We start from the raw sequence: 19,627 nt of genomic DNA, 5'->3' as shown, positions 1-19,627 counted from the left end.
ATAATATTGCTTATTATATTGTACAGTTTATAATATTATTTATTATATTATACAATTTATTGTACAGTTTATAATATTCTTTATTATATTATACAGTTTATTGTACAGTTTATAATATTGTTTATTATATTGTACGGTTTATCGTACAGTTTATAATATTGTTTATTATATTATACAGTTTATTGTATAATTTATAACATTATTTATTATAATGTACAGTTTATTGTACAGTTTATAATATTGTTTATTATATTGTACAGTTTATAATATTATTTATTATAATATACAGTTTATCGTACAGTTTATAATATTGTTTATTATAATATATAGTTTATTATACTGTTTATAATATTGTCTACTATATTGAACAATATTGTACCAGTATTATCTTTTTTATTAATGCTCGTGTTGTGTTGACAAATTTTCTGCATTGAAAGTCGACATTTGCAGTACTCTATTTCTTCTCATCGCACTTTTTAATAATTATATAGCCATCACACAATAATAATACAATATAATAATAATATATGTTCTTTAACGTTTAAAATAATTCCCACTACGTTAACATACCATAAAAAAACAAATAGGCACGTTTCGAATTCATTAAATAATAAAACCGATATTTAACATATTTTGAATATTTTGTTAATAATTGTTACTCATCGATAATTACTTTTCCGAAGTTAAAATACTATAAATAAGTCAGGGGATACATTTTAGACATATTAAGCAAGGAAAATAATATTTTGAATATCTTATCAACAATTTTTACGTTACCACAGTTTACCCGATCAAAAGATAAACAAATTCAAATCTTGCTTCAGAACCGACTCTAAAATAAGGATCGAGAAACTGCGGGTCTGCGAAAGGCGCTCCATTCTTCCGCGCATTCTTTTGTCTACCGTTGTTCGAAATCAGTGCGAAAGCAACCTCCAATTTTTCAGCACGCTTTTCCAACGGCGCTCTCATTAAAGCCTCACTCCAATTGGCAGAAGAATCCGTTCTTCCGGCTTGATCACGGTTGCCCGTGAAAAATGGTGCCGTTGCGAGACGGCTCGCAGCTCGCTGCGCCGGGCGCATCGACGATGCAGTGTTGTTTCCTTGGCAGCTTTAAAGCCCGGCTGAAATAAATTCGCGCGACGGCAAATAAATCGCGGATCGTTTGTCACCGGTTACACGAGCCGTTTCGCTGATGGATATCGATAATGAGTACCCGACACGGGTAACGCGAGCCGTTTATTAACATCCGCATCGATCAGCCGAGTTCACCGGGTCCATTTCTTTTTGCCCGACTAATGGCGCTAATTTAATTTTTTTCGCCGCGCGAGATCGGAGATCGATATACGGCTCGGAGAACAGAATTTTTCCATCGGGTATCGTTGTTTCGCTCGAGGATAGACGACTGGTATCGACAACCGCGTCGGCCGTCGGAATGCATTTTTCACGTAGCAAGATTAAGAACAATCGAGAGTAATTGTTCGGTAAAGCAGCTACATAGACACTCGCCGACACTCCTCTTTAGAATCAATTTTGCATCGCAATGCCGTTTTTATCGCAAAGCGAAACGTGTCAGCGATAATTGCAAGATACATCATCTGACACTTACCTTTTTTTTCCTCGAACATTTTCATCGTGCTAAATTCTGTAATGATATCCTGCGATAATTATTTTCGAAGCAGACTGTAATATTTTAATCAGAGTTCGAGAAAATTTTATTCGGACGGCGGATAAACGATAAAAAGACTTGACGAATAAAATTTTATTGGAAACTATCGCGTAAATATTCGATCGAATAAAAATTTATGTCTGGACATAAAATCCGAATGAAATTTTATTCGACACTATCGAATCAATTTTGAGTCGAATAAAAATTTATATCTGGCCATAAAAGACGAATAAAATTTTATTGTCGCTAACGAATTGATATTCAATCGAATACAAATTTATCGAGACGATAATCTTACTCGGACAATAATCTTGAATAAATATTTATTCGAAACAATCCGAACGATGTTCGACTCCGGCTTTAATTACAGTTTATGATTTCCGAGCAACTATCGGTCAGATTCATACAAAGTTTAGGTTGACAGTCGCCGAAGTCCGCATCGTTCTCGAGAAGACAGAGATCGACGACAGAAATAATGACGGTAATTGCGACCGGATAAAAAGTTTTCGGTTTCCCGGAATAGCAATCAATATCACGCGATCCGGATGAATTGACTATGGCGGCGTTCATCCTCGTTCGGCGTATCCTGCTTTCGTGGCCGCCCTTTTTATCATGGCGTGCATCTAACGAGCCGACGCGGCGACGGCTGTTCGGCTAATGACGACTGTTCGTAACCATTTCTTGTACACATTGATAATTGATACATTATCGTACTTTTACCGGGATAACGGCCCTGCCAACCGCCGCTCGAACACGGCTATACCGGGTCCTTAATCAGCGAAGTGGTCACGCAACGTTTGCCCATTTGAGAACTGGGCGAAACCGCGCCTTTGTGGGTCTACCTGATCCAGAAACGCTGACAGAAGTTACCTGGCATTCTTGCGCCGTTTCAAAAATCGTCTGAAACGCGCTTACACGGAGTACATGTCGCGTCTGTGCTAATTGGATTGTGTTTACGAGTTCGCAGCTTCTGGGAGCTTGTGAAATGCGAGAAAAGTCGATCGAAATAGATTACAATAAATTCTCCCTAATTTTTCTTCAGCTTGTGGGAAGCTTTGGGAAACGGAGATGCGATTATTTTGAGTCCTGCACCTCGTTTTTATAATTATTGACAATCGGGAACTATGAAAATGAGCCACGGGGCTCTCTACTCCCCCCAAAATATAGATAATGCAGTAAATTCTCCTAAATCGTCTCTCAGATTGTAAACAAAAATGGACAATTTTTATAGTTGTTGATAATTGGCAATTTAAAAAACCAGCCACGAGGCTCAAATAATCGTATTTCCTTTTTCCAAATTGTCCATTTTTTGTTTACAAGCTGAAGGAAAATTTAAGAGAATTCACTTCATTGCGATCTCACGATCAGAGCACAAAAAAGGTTTCCCTTCTTTCAGAAGAAAATCACTATTTTCAAAAGAATATCACCTCATCTATTTCCTAAAGAAAATCGCCTCATCTATTTCCTAAAGAAAATCACCTCATCTATTTTCTACAGAAAATCAGCTCATCTATTCTCTAAAGAAAATCACCCGACGCGTCCTCAAAAGAAAATCGCCTCTCATCCTAATTTCTATAAAATAAGAATTTGCATAAAGATCCGCTGCAGATTTTCATGCAAAAGCTTGTCGGCTGCAGTCGTTCGTTATCCTGCCAGGTGCATGCAACTATGGATCGCGAATAAATTGTAAATATTGTTACATTATTTTTACATTCATCTGAACGTATTAAAACACCAATAAAAAATGGGTTACGGGCCCAGACATGGCTGGAAAGTAAAAGTACCAGCGACTCGCTCGTTATGCACGTGGTTGCGTCATTTCGAAGAAACAACTGAGGTTATTTCCTCGTTGTGCACGTGATCTTGTAATTTCTTTTTTCTTAATACGACACGCGAACGGTGCCCGTTGCCACATCGACACGTGCATAGATGTGCCGGAGAAGGACAAAATTACGAAACATGAAGGATCCATACGCAGCCTCTGCTGCTTAAAACCGGAAATCGAAAGCAGTATTAATAGAAAATACTTCTAAAACGCCTTTGATCTTTCTTCCACTTGAAACAGCAGCCTCCAGGTTTCGACATAATATTCATCGCGAACGCGCCGGTCCAGTTATGACGTTTATTGCGCCGTGGTCGATAAATATTTATTCTCGCGTCTGAAACCGGCGCGTAAAATACGAGACTCCGTAAGCATAAAAAGGCTAACAGTGACATTTGATTAGCTCCGCAGGCATTAAACGCGACGGAAGCAAAAAAGACGAGCAATTACCGCCAGCGTATTAAATAATTCCAGCGACTTATGGACAATACCGGCGCGCTCTTTTATTTTCTTCGTCGCCTCATGAAATATTCATTCGCGTAAGAAATGCACCGCGGATTATTGTACATAGTTCCGCGCGATCGTTCGCGATAAGCGCGTTCAATCACGCGACGCCGTTAAGAAGCTAAACACTCCGACGATATTTAATTAAGAATAAATGTTATTTACCGGCCGCGAGATACGTCGCGATCGCTTGTCCGACGAGTCCTTCGCGCAAATTGATCGCTGACCACGAACGTTCGTGGATCAGGACGGCGCGATAAAAAACGGCGCACGGAGCGGAACGGGAAATCATCGGCCGCAGTTTCATTTCGCACTTCGTGCCTCGCGTCCATGGCATCGCGGGGATATACATAAGTCGTCGTCGTCGACGGCGAATGGAGCTCGAATAATTAAGAGAACGTTTCCGACGGCGAATGAAAAGGAAAAAACGCGATCCACTTTCCCGTTTAATTAGACCAATAAGACCGCGCGTGACACCGGGCGTCGTAAAATTCGTGTCAACCTGTTTCCGTGACGAAATACGCGGTTCTCGGGTATTTACGATTCGCATACTAACGAGAGAGCGAGCCGGTAAAAAACTACGGACGTCTGTTGCGAGTGACACGCGTAGATTTCAACGGAGGAGGAGTACGTAACCGAGCAAACAGTTCTCCGGAGTCGTTCGCACGTTCAAAGGCCAGAGATTCAAAGTGACAAGTTAAAGCGATTCGCGATCGATGAAAACTTGAAAGTTAGAATTCATCGCAGGGAATCGCGTTCGAGCTTACTTTGCACTCTATAAATTACAGTAAAAGCAACTTGTTTCGATATCAAGATGAAGATGAATATTCGTTATTTAATTCTATTCTATTTTTTAAATTTATTTATTTATGTATTTTACAGACCGAGTGCTTTTATTTTAGGTAAATTCTATTGTATTTTATTTTTTAATTCTACTATTATTCTATTTTATCTATTATTTAGTTTTATTTTATTTTTTGTATTTATCTATTTATGTATTTTATAGACCGAGTCCTTTTATTTTAGGTAAATTCTATCGTATCTTATCTTTTTAATCCTGCTATTATATATTCTATTCTATCTATTATTTTATTTTATTTTATTTTTTGTACTTATTTATTTATGTATTTTACGGACCGAGTCCTTTTACTTTAGATAAATTCTATTCTGTATTTTATTCTTTAATTCTATTATTACTCAATTCTATCTATTATTTAATTTTGTTCTATTTCCGGGATTTATTTATTTCTGTATTCTACAGACCGAGTCCTTTTATTTCAGATAAATTCTATTCTATTTTTTAATTCTATCATTATTCAATTCTGTTTCAAGTCTGTATTTAATTCTGTTCTACTTTTTATATTTATTTATTTATGTATTTTTGCGGACCAAGACATTTTACATTAGGTGAATAATTTTTATATAAAAATCAGAGCGACGTGAAAATTAATTATACCGAAAGAAACGTAAGATCCGCTGTTGATTTTCTTTCAGGAATATACAAAACAAGTAATGTTATCGTAATTTTGTCTTAACGACGATCGTATTTGTTGAGTCAGCGTTATAAAAGCAGCCCGTGTTCTGCACGCGTTTGCGCACGTGAAATTAGTCGATGCAGTTTCCGGTTATTTTCTTTATAAATAAAGAAAGGAGATGTCCTTGGGCACACCGGGGCACGAAAAAAGGATCGATTTCTCGTGTGCATGTGCCGATCTTTCCGCTCGAACAGAACGGATCCTTGAAGTCAGGATCGCCGCAAACGGCGCGGCGTCGCGTCGTCTCGTCGAGCTCGAACACCGAGCACGACCAACCCATTACGTAAGATTTCCGTCGGGTTATCTCGGAAGGCTCTTAACGAGCACGTTTTCCGCGCCACGTGAACCGACCTCCGATATCCTTCTCGCTTTATATTTTCTCACACGCGCCGGAAAAAATACACCGAGATCCTTTATGCAGATTCCGCAAATTAAACTCTCTCCCGCATTTCCAATAAAACTCACGCCCTCTGGTTCTAAGTTTTATGAAAATTCGCGGTCGAACGACTTTTAAGTGGCTCGCGACATTTCAGAGTTTTGTACGTCTCGCGATATTCGGGGACAAAGAAAAGCGTCCGAACGCTCGGATATTGCTCTGCGCGGATAGGTAATTTGTTTAGTGAGTGAATAAATATTTATAGATATTCATAGAAATATTTATAAATGTTGATATAAATATTTATACACGGATATGTAAATATAGAGATTTATAGAGATTTATAGATTTATAGATTTATAGATTTATAGATTTATAGAGATTTATATATAGATTTATAGAGATTTATAGATTTATAGATTTATAGAGATTTATAGATTTGTAGAGATTTGTAGAGATTTATAGATTTATAGAGATTTATAGATTTATAGAGATTTATAGATTTATAGAGATTTATAGATTTATAGAGATTTATAGAGATTTATAGATTTATAGAGATTTATAGATTTATCGAGATTTATAGAGATTTATAGAGATTTATAGATATTTATAGATATTTATAGATATTTATAGATATTTATAGATATTTATAGATATTTATAGATATTTATAGATATTTATAGATATTTATAGATATTTATAGAGATTTATAGATATTTATAGAGATTTATAGAGATTTATACATATTTATAGAGATTTATACATATTTATAGAGATTTATAGATATTTATAGAGATTTATAGATATTTATAGAGATTTATAGATTTATAGATATTTCTAGATATGTAATATTTATAAATATTAATATAAATATTTAGAGATATATAGATATATAGATTTCTAGATGTTTCTAAATATATAATATTTTTAAATATTAGTATAAATATTTACAGATTTCTAGATATTTCAAGAAATATATAAAATTTATAAATATTAATATAAATATTTACAGATATATAGATATATAAATTTTTAGATGTTTCTAAATATATAATATTTTTAAATATTAGTATAAATATTTAGATATATAGATATTTCTAGATATATAATATTTATAGATATTTCTAGATATATAATATTTATAAATATTAATACAAATATTTCTAGATATATAACATTTACAAATATTAATATAAATATCTATTCGCGCTGCTATACAGAGTAAATTAGTGAATTCTTTCGCCGTCGTCAAATAATCTACGCAAACCACATGTTTAAAACTTGCCTCGTTACGAAACAAGCGAAACAGCGGAAAAACTACTTATTGTCCCTTCTGTAAATACAGCGTGAATGCTATGGAGACTAATGATACTCTACGTAGCATCAGGAAACATATTAAACTGCGAGAATGTGCGATACACATTAAACTCCCGTCAATTTCCAAGAGAACTTTATTCCGTAGTATACGTTCGACTAAGCTGCGCAGAGGAAACTTCAGAGGCGCTTGAAATATGACAAGCTAATGACAGATCGGTGTCGACGTTCCTCGCATACGAAGCGCATAGTTATGTTAAAAGTTACGCTAGAAACCTGAACTTGGCGGCCCCGTAAAAAGTTGTTTTCCTAGACAGTGAATTGCCCAAGAGGATCGATTTCACCTTACTTATCGCGCCGCGATATTTGCCGTCGACAACCTGTTAACACGTCATTTTCCCAGATTTTTCTGACTCATTTAATGGCCCAGAAATCCGGGTTGTTCGCGTTTCCTTCGACCTTCGAGCAGATAGATCGATAGAGATAGTTCTCGATTTCACGCCTGTCGATTTTGAAAGTATTCCGGCGACAAGCCACCCTTGATCTAAAATTATCCGCTTAATTTAAAGTATGAAATATAGATAACGAAAGTAATCTAAGCCTAACATTATTCTATAATTTGCACATCCTCTTCGGTGCTTTCATCTCAAACTGACATTTCATGTCAAATTGACGGTCGAACAGCCGACCTCTTCGACGAGCAAATAACTCGGTTCGCTCGGGATCGTTTTTATAATATTATTTATGAATTTGTTCGACGTAAGACAGATTTTTCAAACCCGTTGGAGTTTCTTTAAATCCGAATAAAACCCGTGAGAATTTGAATGAATCGTCTGAAAGCAAACGGTCAAATAACAATATCTAATTTAATATAATTCGTATTATGTTACTTAAACATGTCATTCAGTCTAAATGTTATCCAATCGTCCGAACGTTAATCAACAGAGACGCGAACTCGAAGATCGCTGGAATGCCAAATTTTCAGAGAACGTCGCGACAGCGTCTATGAATCGTGCAAAACAATCGTGTCCCGGTATTTCTCCTCCTTTTTTTAGCTCCGCGTCCTCAAAATCTGTTTTGCCTAACTGCTTTTTTGCCCAACATTCCTCGGCAATTCTCGTTGTTTCGCGTAACAGGCACGCTTAATTATCGAAATACGTGGAAGAAAAATCGCCGGAGCGGCTCGAAGAGCGAGCGTAAAACGAGAAGCGAGAGCCCGGAAAATCCACCGAGATGACTTTTTAATCCTACTTGAAGCTCTCTCGATTAACTTTTTTTCACAAGCAGTATGTTTGTCCGCCGTGCGTCAAAGGGTTCGAGAAACTTCGCGGCATTCTTCCACGATCCCCGCGGAGAAATTATTCCAGCGGCCGAAGGTTCGCTGTGGGACACATTTAATTCAGCGGCGTGCTTTAACCAGGAAATTGCGGCGAACGACCTTATCATCCTGTTCTCTTCGCGACACGTAACAGTCGCAGAACTTTTTTCCTCGGTAAATCGGCCCGGAGATGATGGTATGGTGTACTTGGCGAACCGTAAAAATCGCGAGGAACGTTTCACCTCCGTAATTCGAATCGCCTAATTGTTTACCCGTGATCAACGCGACCCAGTTCCACCATGAACGCCGGGGCACCGATCGATCTTATCGGGTCCATCGCTCGCCTGGGCTAGGAAAGCTCGAGTTTCAATGTTAAAACTGAAATATCAGTATACTGGACGTTAAAGACCGCGATGAAAGGGAGCAAGCCTAAGTTTTCTTCGCGAGTCGGCCGAGGTCCATCGCGAAAACTGCGAGAGTTCTTTGATATCCGTGGCTTTGTCTCCGGGAATGTCTTCCCAGAAAGTCAAATTCTCTCGTCAAAGGCATAAGGTAGTAGATCCAATTACTGTGGAGGAGCCAATTACTGTGGCTTCTGTTTATTTTCAAGCACAATTAACTTTATATTTATCGTATTCAATTTTCTGATATAAATTCAACGAATTATTTATTTGTGGATTTGAGGGAAGTTCTTAAAATACCATAAAAATTGTTTCGATCTTTCGATTGCGAATTCGCGGAATTTTCTGTCAAGCTTGCTTAAAAGCTTAAACAATGCCGAACGAATGAAGATCAATAATCAGTGAAATAAAACGTTCTTTCCCCTTTCGCGGGAAAACGAAACAGTGATTGCTTATTTGAATTTTAGTTTTCAATTTCAATTTTAATAGTGTATTGTGAATCGTCTCCTCTTCTTCACTTTCCAGGTAATTCATGCGAAACTTCTGGCGAACTTTTGTTTTAAGCGATTCGCGTGAGACCGAACTCCCTAGACAACGCGCTGGAAAACTCGGCCGCTAAATAATGCACGGCATTGGAATTTCGCGAAACGAAATGAATCCGCGAGTACGCGTACGTCATGCAAATTATATCGGGCTACGTTTCGAGTACTTTCGACGGGGGAGCGTCGAGCACTCGGAATAGTTTAGTTGGCTGGAGGATGTGAGCTTCATGCCCCATAAGCGATCCGCGAAAATTACGAATTAATTGATCTCGACGCTAATTAATACGCCAAATAGAATTTCATTCTCTGGTGTTTGTCTAAGTCGTGAAACGGAACAGAATTCTTAATTAGTTGAAAAGATCTCCTGTACTATAGGTCTGTATGCGTATTTCTCTCTCTCTCTCTACATCTGCTGATTATTTTATACATCATGTTTTTTTAATTTTATGTTTTTGCATTTTATCCGAAATAACCCGTGTGACAGATGCATTATTATTATTACTTTCGCTCACTGCAACAAAGGGATTATCCCGTCGATAAATAAAGTTATTATTATTATTAATATTATTATTATTATTATTATTATTATTATTATTATTATTATTATTATTAATGAGTGGATTAGAAGCATAGTGGCGTATGTCATATTTTTTATCATTTTGACGTATGTCTTTAAATTTAATCTGTACGTGCGAAAATGTTAGAAAGACAAGTGAAATTAATTATAAAGATACTATCAGTTCTTCAAGTAAGGGTGTTAAAAAACACTTGATTCAGTATTTAATTTAATTTAATTCAATGTAATTTAATTCAATTTAATCTGATTTAATTCAATTTAATTTAATTTAATTCAATTTAATTCATTTATACATGCGGGTAAGCATTGATTTATGCAATAACGGAACAAAGACATATCATTTAGACTGTCAGAGATTCAGCGAAATAAAATTTCAAAGTTACGAGGACAAAAATGTCGAAAATTCTTTATTTTCGCTCCGAACATTAAAATAATCCTGTCGCTTCGTAATTTTCGCGTGAAAGAGCGAAACGACCGGAATAAATCCTGAACGACCGAATAAATAAATATCGATCGCAACGGGAACGATGAAAGACTTGGGTCAGACTTGTCGAGAGCGTTCGTAAGACCGCGCGTATCGTGAAATCGTAGCCGGACGATTTAATAACCTCGTGTACATTCAATCGACCGCGTCGCGGTGTCTGTTCTTCCCACAATCGCGGTCCGTTAAAGCATCGACACCGGCTTCCGGTTCGATCGGTCGTCGATCGTTGCACTCTCGCATGCGGCCGCACGCGGGAGAAACGCGCCGGGAATATCGTACGACACGAGCCGGAAGAAGTTCCGCGGTCGAAACAGAGCCGCTTGCTGCGCTCCGATCGAAACGCCGTCGTTCACGGGTCGAAGGAGTTCGAGCACAAGACGAGGTGTTCGCCGACACCTGTTCGACCTACCGGGAATGCCTGGGTGGTGTTTCGACACCTAGCCCGCTCGAAATAATTACCGGTCTCGACCAGAATCCGGGAAAGGAGTTGCTCCGCGCGGAAATCTCTCGCGTGTCGCAAGGGATTCCGTGGCTGTGATTTATGGTGGCTCGGTGATCGAGTGATCGGTTTTTAATTGTAGGGTACTTTTTTTAAGAGTTATTTGCACTCTTAACGCTGTGACTGTCATGTCATAATCTCTGAAATTTGGTACATCTCAATAAATATATTTAATCAAATTGAAATTGAAAAGTTAAACTGTGCGATGTCAATTAGTCTTTTCAATTTAATTTAATTTAATTTATTTTACATGTATAAGGTTATTTACATATTACATATTATTTATACACATTTGTGTAAATATGTATAAATACATCACTCTTAACACTGTGACTGTCATGTCATAATCTCTAAAATTTGGTACATTTCAATAAATATATTTAATCAAACTGAAATTGAAAAGTTAAGCTGTGCGATGTCAATTAGTCTTTTCAATTTAATTTGATTTAATTTATTTTACATGTATAAGGTTATTTACATATGTATAAATATGTATAAATACATATATTATTTATACACACATGTATAAATATATATACATATATTATTTATACACATATGTATAAATATATATAAATACATATATTATTTATATACATGTTTATAAATATGTGTAAATACATATATTATTTATACACATATGAATAAATATGTGTATAAATCCATATATTATCTATACACATATGTATAAATATGTATAAATACATATATTGTTTATACACATATGTATAAATATGTACAAGTACATACATTATTTATAATATACGTATAAATAATACGTAATACGTAAATAATATTATGTACGTAAAATGAATGAAATTACATTAAATTGAATAGCGTAATTGACGTTGCACAACTGAACTTTCCATTTTCAATTTTCAATATATATATATATTTAATTCATTTATTTATGTTTCGTTCAACTGAGTACACCGAAATATCCAATACAAAATACATAAATAAGAACATAAAATCTCTTATTCATTTCCCATAAAAATTCACAGCAGCATGATATTTATTTCAATTGAACCATGCATATCAAAAGATCACAATTATTGCAAAATTATCGCCGAATTGTGCTAGTAGGTATGTCAGAAAATTCTCTCTACGAAGATCGCGGTGAAGAATACAAATCTGTACGAGATGTTTTGATCCAGCTCCATCGACCCTGTTTTTTCCCGCTTTCTACAAGGTGAACATTACGTCGCCGAGCCTAATCGCTGTTGTGGTCCGCGGCGTCGCTTTCCAAACATCTCGCCGAAGTGTCGCGAATTCCGACGAAAATCGTGTAAGAAGCGAAGGAAACATCTAACCTAATTTCCATACACCGAGCACGCGTTTCAGTAGCAGCGTGTGCCTCCTGGCAATCGTTACATTCACAAACGCGTTTACGTTTTACAACGGGCAGAGTGGTTCGCCGAATGGTCGCTCGCGCGGAAACAATTTCACCGGCTTGGTTAATTAAGTCCCCCGTTCCATTAGCCTTCGGACAAAAGTTACCGAGCTCCTCGAAACAAATTGAACGCGGTAACAATTCGATAGTTGATCGCAGTTTAGTGCCGGCTATAATCGAATTCGCTCGAACTGTATTCGAAGCGTTTTAATGAACGAGACCTTGCCGGATAAGTGTTAAATTATCTGTGGACAATATCTGTGGAAAAGTGGTGAAAAATGGCGTCCGGCCGAAGAGCTAGTGGTGCAGTGAAGTTTCTTTACAGGAGATTATTAACTGAAGGTAAAACCACGAAGAATGAGGGACAAGGACCTCTTGCAATCAGAGGTAAAATGAACCGCGAAATTTAATTAGGAACAATAAAACGCGCTTAGATCTGTCGAGTCGTGCGCGACGTCTTCGTGATTAGATTATTTAGAGCTGCAGACCGAAAGGTCTCTAGGGTGCAGAGAACGCGAGGAGGACCCCATAGATTAATCTTGAGGGTTCCTTCTATCCTGCGAGGAGCTAATGAAAGTGCGAGAATCCCAGAGAGCAGGGTTGGGCGTAATTAGATTCGGTGAGGGGTAGAAGATAAAGACTAACTAATGTAATTTTGTTGGAATAAGAATTCGTTCGAACAAGAATCTATTCGTGAAGGAATTCATGCGGAAAATAATTGATTTGATTAAAAATGGACTTTCGGCCGATAACTGCAAAAAATCTACAGATTTGCACACCTCTCGATGCCTGTGGCCTTGACTGTACGTCGACTGATTTCAATGAAATTCGCAGCTTGCGTGCGTACAACTTATCGAGATTTAGAAATCAAATTCAATTCGTATAAGACATTATTATAATAATATTTTATTCGAATGAGAATTCTCATTCCAATAAAATTTTGTTCAATTAAGAATTTATTCGGATAAGAGGCCATTCTAATAAAATTTTGTTCAATTAAGAATTTACTCGGATAAGAGTCCATTCTAATAAAATTTTATTCAATTGAGAATTTATTTGGATAAGAGTCCATTCCAATATTTTATTCAAATAAGAATTTATTCGGATTAGAATTCGGTCCAATAAAATTTTATTCGAATAAAAATGTATTCGGATAAGAATTCATTTCAATAAAATTTTGTTCAATTAAGAATTTATTCGGATAAGAGGCCATTCCAATAAAATTTCATTCAAATAAGAATTTATTCGAATAAGAATTCATTCCAATAAAATGTTGGTCCTATAAAATTTTATTCGAACAAGAATTCATTCCAATAAAATTCTGTTCCTATAAAATTTTATTCGAATAAAAATTCATTCCAATCAAATTCTGTCCCTATAAAATTTTATTCGAATAAGAATTCATTGCAATAAGAATTTATTCGTGCAGGAATTCACATGAAAAATAATAGAATTTAAAGCGTTTCTTCGTAGTTTATCGATTTATTTCTTCCATTATGCATTTCTCGAATTATTCGAGTAAAACATTATTCGAATAAATGAATATGATAATCGATGACAAAGATGAATTGTTCGGATAAAATATTCGTCTAAAAGGAATTCATTCGGCCAATTATCTCGCGTAAAAATAAATTCCAAACTATCCGAGTAACGTCCAGCTCTGTCAGAGAAAAATCACAGTAACCGAAGGAAAATTGCTCGAGAAAGATTGACAAAGACTGACGAGCGGACTATTTAGAAGAGAAAAAAAAAGAGCAGGCTCTTAGGTACATATTGAGAATGCAAGGTATGTCGAAAGGATCGAATTGTCGAATCGCGACGCTTGAAAGAAGTCCCCGGCGACGAGAAAAGAGCCGCGAGTTTACGTCCGAGCGACTTAATGGCGGTCGTTAACGCGAGTTACCAGGAAAGTGTGAACCAATGATAATTGATTACCGACACGGAGACCTCAGCGGTGATCCCGAGATCGCAGACGCCGCTGACGTCAATCTCGCGGATCTTTTTTTTCTCTCTTTTTCTCCGTCTCCGTTCTCTCGTCCTGCTGACCTTCATCCGGCCGAGATTCGGATTGCTTACACCTAATTACGCGGGCGATTGTGTAACGACTTCGAAGACAGGAAGCGGCGACTAATGACTCACTAAATAGACGAGAACGTTCAACACAATTAATCCTCGCGCGATATTTTTATCGCGAGCAAATTGCGCGCGGATTACGCAAGCCGACGGTGCACGTTGCGGCCGTCGATTGAAATTGAAATTGAAAACAGTCGCTGCCTCGTATCTAATCGAAACCGTGTCTACGATGCGTTAAAATGTTTAAACAATCGTATTTGGCGACGGGACGTTCAACAAATTCAGTAGGAGATCAATTCCGAGCGAGTTCTCCGAGCGAACATTAGCTGCAGCGCAGCTTGTTTACATTGTTTCACGAACAAAAGACCACCTTACGATGCGATCTTTGTAGAAAATGATGGCCAGTTATTACACGATTGCAATTAAACCGTGGATTAATCGATTGGCTTGGAAGTTATGCTTCTTGTCCCGGGCGCTGATACAAACGACGCGATGCGCGGCATTAGAAGCGTCGCGAACGCGTGCAACAACGTATTGCCAAGCGGTTCTCGAAAGGATTTAGGGTAATTGCATTCCCGGAGATTGACCAAGCGCATTGCGAAAGGCTATTGTAGTTGTCGCGGCAGATCCCCCGATAACGGGCCAATCCACTTTCGAAGAATTAACGGCGGCGGGCGGGCAACAGAACTAATTCGAGAATGTTCCTCGCGGTTATTGAGACGTCGGGTCTTATCGGCGCGCCAGGATCGGCGGAGTATACCGAACGAGTGATGGAGCAACAGTTGACCCCGTTCTATGCTTCGAGATTATCACTGCTTAACCGTGACGTTCGGTGCATGCTGATTACGCCGCGGTTTAGAGCAACGCGGGGTGCCGGTTCTAATTAGACTGCGGATTTTAGGCGTTTATGGCAGAAACGAGTACTTAGGTGGAATACCAATCTGCGAGGACTTTAACACGAGATTTACGGATCTTGTCGAAAGGACGAGTCGCTGGTTTTTTTAATTTAGTGATTATTAGGCCGCGGATTTTTGCATTTATAGCGAGGATATATAGTTGAAGTATAAAATTGTGAAGACTGAATTCTGGAGAATTTTATTCAATTAGCAATATTAGCAATATAAATGAGCAATATTAGCAATATAAATTAGCAGTATTAGCAACACAAATTAGAAATATTGGCAATATAAATTAACAATATTATTTATTGCTACGCTGTGTTTTTGACGTATCAATATTATTAAAAGGAACACAATTGATTTTAATTCAATTTACTAAATTTACTTCATTTAATTCTACCGATTATTACGCTGCCCGATTATTCAGATTATAAAGATACATTTATTAGTTATTTAATCAATACTTTATTAGTTATTTAATCAATATTTTATTTCAATATTTTATGTATTACTTGTGGGAAATACTGCAACAACACTCGTTCAAAATCAGAATAAATGTTTTATTGTTACTTTTACGAACTGACAGAAACCAGCTGCTTTTAGTACTCCGTAAATATATTAATCATATTCGTAATATAATCAGCAGGCCGCGGATCTTCGTGCAAATTCTCATTTCGATACGCCACTTCACAAGAATTAGAATTAAAGAAACCTTTGCCTGGTCACTAAAAAACCATATTAACACCTTGAGCGTCATTTTCATTGCAATAGATCCGAACAAATTGAATTTACCTAGGATGTTTCGAACACAAAAGAACTCTAATATCGTCCACTCTAACAAATATTAACTCTCTAGTTTCGGTTTAATTGATTAAATTGCTTCGACTCTGTGGGAACTTTAGTGATCGATTGCGTGTTAATCGTAAAAAGAGAACTATCATTGAGCCTCGTTAATTCGTACGTTTCCTTGCGCTTTGAATGATCTGTCGGTCGCTTTCGGAGACTCGACAGGTTTATTTACGATCCTGGAGGAAGGAAAAGTCATTTCTTACCCTGTCGCCTATTCGCGGAGATTCCCGAAGGTGCGAAGGCTTCGGGACCGAAGCTCTGCTTCAGGAAAGACAGTGGCCACGGTTCCAGGGAAACACTGGTCGAAGGCACTCGCGTGGCGTAGAGGACCATCGGAGGCCGATCGATCTTAGATCGTCGGTGATCGTTCGCGATCTAGAAGCGGCGGCGTCGCGCCGGCTTTTCACTTTCTCGTTCGCGCATCGACTGGCGGATATCGCTTGTACCTGACCGGCCGATCGCCACTGTGCACCTGTTCCCTCAACAGGACAACATGCACCGTGTCTCCGCTCGATTGTCCATCTAGTAGTGGGAGTAGAACACCTTAGCCTACACCGGTCGCTGACGTCACCGATCTCCGAACGCGCCGAAACCTATCAACGATCTCTCGGCTGCATTCGATCGAGACCATTGTTCTTTCATCTTCTTCTTCTTTTTTTGTTTCTCTTCGTCGACGTCCCGCTCCCCGGAATTTCTCCCGGGAGCCACGAATTAGGCGGGTCGACGTTTCACCGGCTCCGAAAATCTTCTAATTCGACCAGGGTGAAAGTTCGCGACGAGGTCGCCGCAGGAATTTCTGAGTCGTTTCGGTGTCTGTCGCTTTGCCCGCGCTTTAATAACGTCGCGAAATTACGCCGGGCTCTCCGACGGCGAACGCTCTCGCCGAAAAGATTATGGTCGTCGGATCGGCGATAGGGTCTGGTTTAGGGACAAGCGGAATTGCGTTTGCTGGGCAGGTGCAGCCGCGGTTCGCAATGCCGGGCCGATCGCGGGCCGTTGCAAGTTTTAGTCGTGGCCGAAGCCTCGCGGGACGTGCTCGAAATTGGGTCATCGATCGAAATCCTTTTTGGGGAAACGATGCGGGGGACTCGGACCGAACTTTTCGGTTTGTCCGACTTTTGGACCGACTGTCGAGCTTTTTATCTCGATGCCAGGCATTCGTCGACATTCGTTAACCCTTTGCACTCGAGTGGTGGCTCCTAGGCACCGCTGAAATTCTTGTATCACGTTCCAAGATGATTTCTATGTTACCAAAGTTTAGATCGAAAAAATCGTTAAAAGCATAACTGTTGTACGAGTCGCCACGAGATTCAATTATCATATGCATAAAATGCACTTTGTTGTATAAAATGGAAATACTGTAAGTCAGAAGAATTATTTTAGATTCACGGTTAAAATGGGGCTTCGAGTGCAAAGGATTAAGTTAGCCGATTCATTTGTCAATCGATTTTTCGCCGCGACGATGAAATCGTTCGTTGGACCAGTTTTAAGGCTTTTTGCAGTCGATGCTGTTTTAACTTTAAATCCAACATTTTTCTGACCTATGGTATTTCCATTTTATACAGCCTGATGCATTTTGTACGTATTAAATTGAATTTTGCGACCCGTGCGACAGTTACGGTTTTAAGTTTTTTAAATATAGACAAATTCGACAGTGTTAGGATTATTTTTTAGTACGATATAACAATTTTCAATGGTGCCTTAGACTCGCCACTCGACGTATTAAATCACCTGATCGATGAAGATTTTCATCGTACTTAAGGACTTGTTTGGGTTCAGCGTTTTTGGCTCAATAATTTCTTAAAGAATGCAAGCTAATACGAACAGCAAGGTGTTCGACAAAACGGAACACGAAGGTGTCTGAAGTTTCAACGGCTATTATTCAATCCTTCAAGGCCTCGGTCTTTGCACAACCCACGATACATGTATCTCAAACATAAATGTCTATTATTAACAGCTTGTGAATTTCCTGCGCGCTCTAACAAGCTTCGGCTCATCTCGAATCACAATCGCCTCCGGCTCGTCGAACAATTGCTCGCTAAAATAAAAACGAATAAAAAAAATCGCTTTTCATCGTCTAAAAACTACCATCTAATTGAGAACAAAATAATAATAGTGGCAAATAACAATAGTAACTGGCGTGTGTCGTAACATAAAAGCGACAAGCTAGAATTTATTTAAATTTCGTCAAATTTCGATTGTAAAACCTGCTCCGACAATGTAATTTATTCGAGCGCATTTTCCACGAAACGGTCCCGAAAGATCGCGGAATCGCAAAATAAGAAAACGGTTGTTTCGATCGCGGTAGGTCTGGCATCGAGTGAGCATGAACGTTTCCTTGTATCTCTCGCAAATCAGCCGTCATTACAAAAGCATAAAGATCCGCGGCGTGTGCGCTAACAATGTCAGCGATCTCGCGTGCTCGGACGTCGTTCGGTTCCCAGGACCTGCTCCGTTCTATGTACGTATTCCGAATCATTCGTTGAATACTGTTTGGGCACGGAATTATTTAAATTAACACTATGCCGTCCGCAGATCTTAGATATGATTCTTTCGTTCGACGCCGGCATAATAGCTTGGAAATTTTAGATTTTTTAAAAAATTTCGAAGATGGCGGTAATATAAATTCCTAAAATTAAGATATGTCATCCGAGAATTTTCGTACTTAATTCTTAGTTAAATAAGCACAATGATATAGTTAGTTTGCTGCCTTTTAACACCCAAGAAATATAGTTCAAATGTTATTTCAGTTTTTTAAAATGGCACCAAAGTGGTACCACCGGCATACAACGGATAGTTTTTGCATGAAATCAGCGTGGTGTCACCGGACGGCATAGTGTTAAAATATCATTTACGAACTTTGTTAATCTTCACTGTACACCTTGCATAAAAATTTCATACGGTACACACGAGGTGTCGCGCACACCAGAAAATTAAAACGACTGTCACGGTTAAGCTACATATTATTTCGGGTCCGAAAAATTAGTAAATATTCTTCGGACGTTCTAAAGTAAAGATGAACAGCGTTTTTCTTAAAAATGTCACTGTTACGTAGTCAAAAGAATCCGGAAAGTTCACGCTTCGTGACTTGTTCAATACTTCGAACGCGGCTCGAGTCCGTCCCGATCATCTGTCAAAGCCTCGTGCTGCGGGCCCTCGAACTTCGCGCCCTCGCCTCTCATTGGACAGCGTTTTTCGTTAATAACTCGTAAACAAAGCCGCAGATTGCATTTTCGCAAAGGAAAAAGTTACTTAGAACGATCTCAGCTACCCCGCATTTCCGTAATGCGAGACATTTCTGGGACACCCTGTATGTATTCCGAATTATTTATCCTCGGGAGAGCGATACGAAATCGGTGCTTTTTCCCTCGGTTG

At 38.3% G+C, this 19,627-nt stretch overlaps 2 protein-coding genes across 5 annotated transcripts in view; one reads left to right on the top strand and one right to left on the bottom strand.

The window, feature by feature from the left end:
• Positions 1 to 19,627, top strand: part of MCU (mitochondrial calcium uniporter) — a 324,119-nt gene that overhangs the window by 245,783 nt on the left and 58,709 nt on the right. Inside the window, exon 1 of one of the 4 annotated variants that reach the window (XM_033483429.2) lies at positions 12,264 to 12,818. The exons of 2 other annotated variants lie outside the window; for them this stretch is intronic. In XM_033483429.2, coding sequence (XP_033339320.2) covers positions 12,710 to 12,818 — 109 coding nt within the window. In that variant the 5' untranslated portion in view covers positions 12,264 to 12,709. Of the gene's footprint in view, positions 1 to 12,263; positions 12,819 to 19,627 lie in introns of those variants that run through there. One more of the 4 variants, XM_033483430.2, reaches the window with a different exon arrangement.
• Positions 1 to 19,627, bottom strand: part of jv (javelin) — a 70,067-nt gene that overhangs the window by 17,603 nt on the left and 32,837 nt on the right. The window lies entirely within an intron of this gene.

The sequence above is a fragment of the Megalopta genalis genome, chromosome 12 (genome assembly GCF_051020955.1).
Source record: "Megalopta genalis isolate 19385.01 chromosome 12, iyMegGena1_principal, whole genome shotgun sequence".
NCBI classification, from domain to species: Eukaryota; Metazoa; Arthropoda; class Insecta; order Hymenoptera; family Halictidae; genus Megalopta; species Megalopta genalis.
This window is presented reverse-complemented; position numbering and strand designations above follow the sequence as displayed.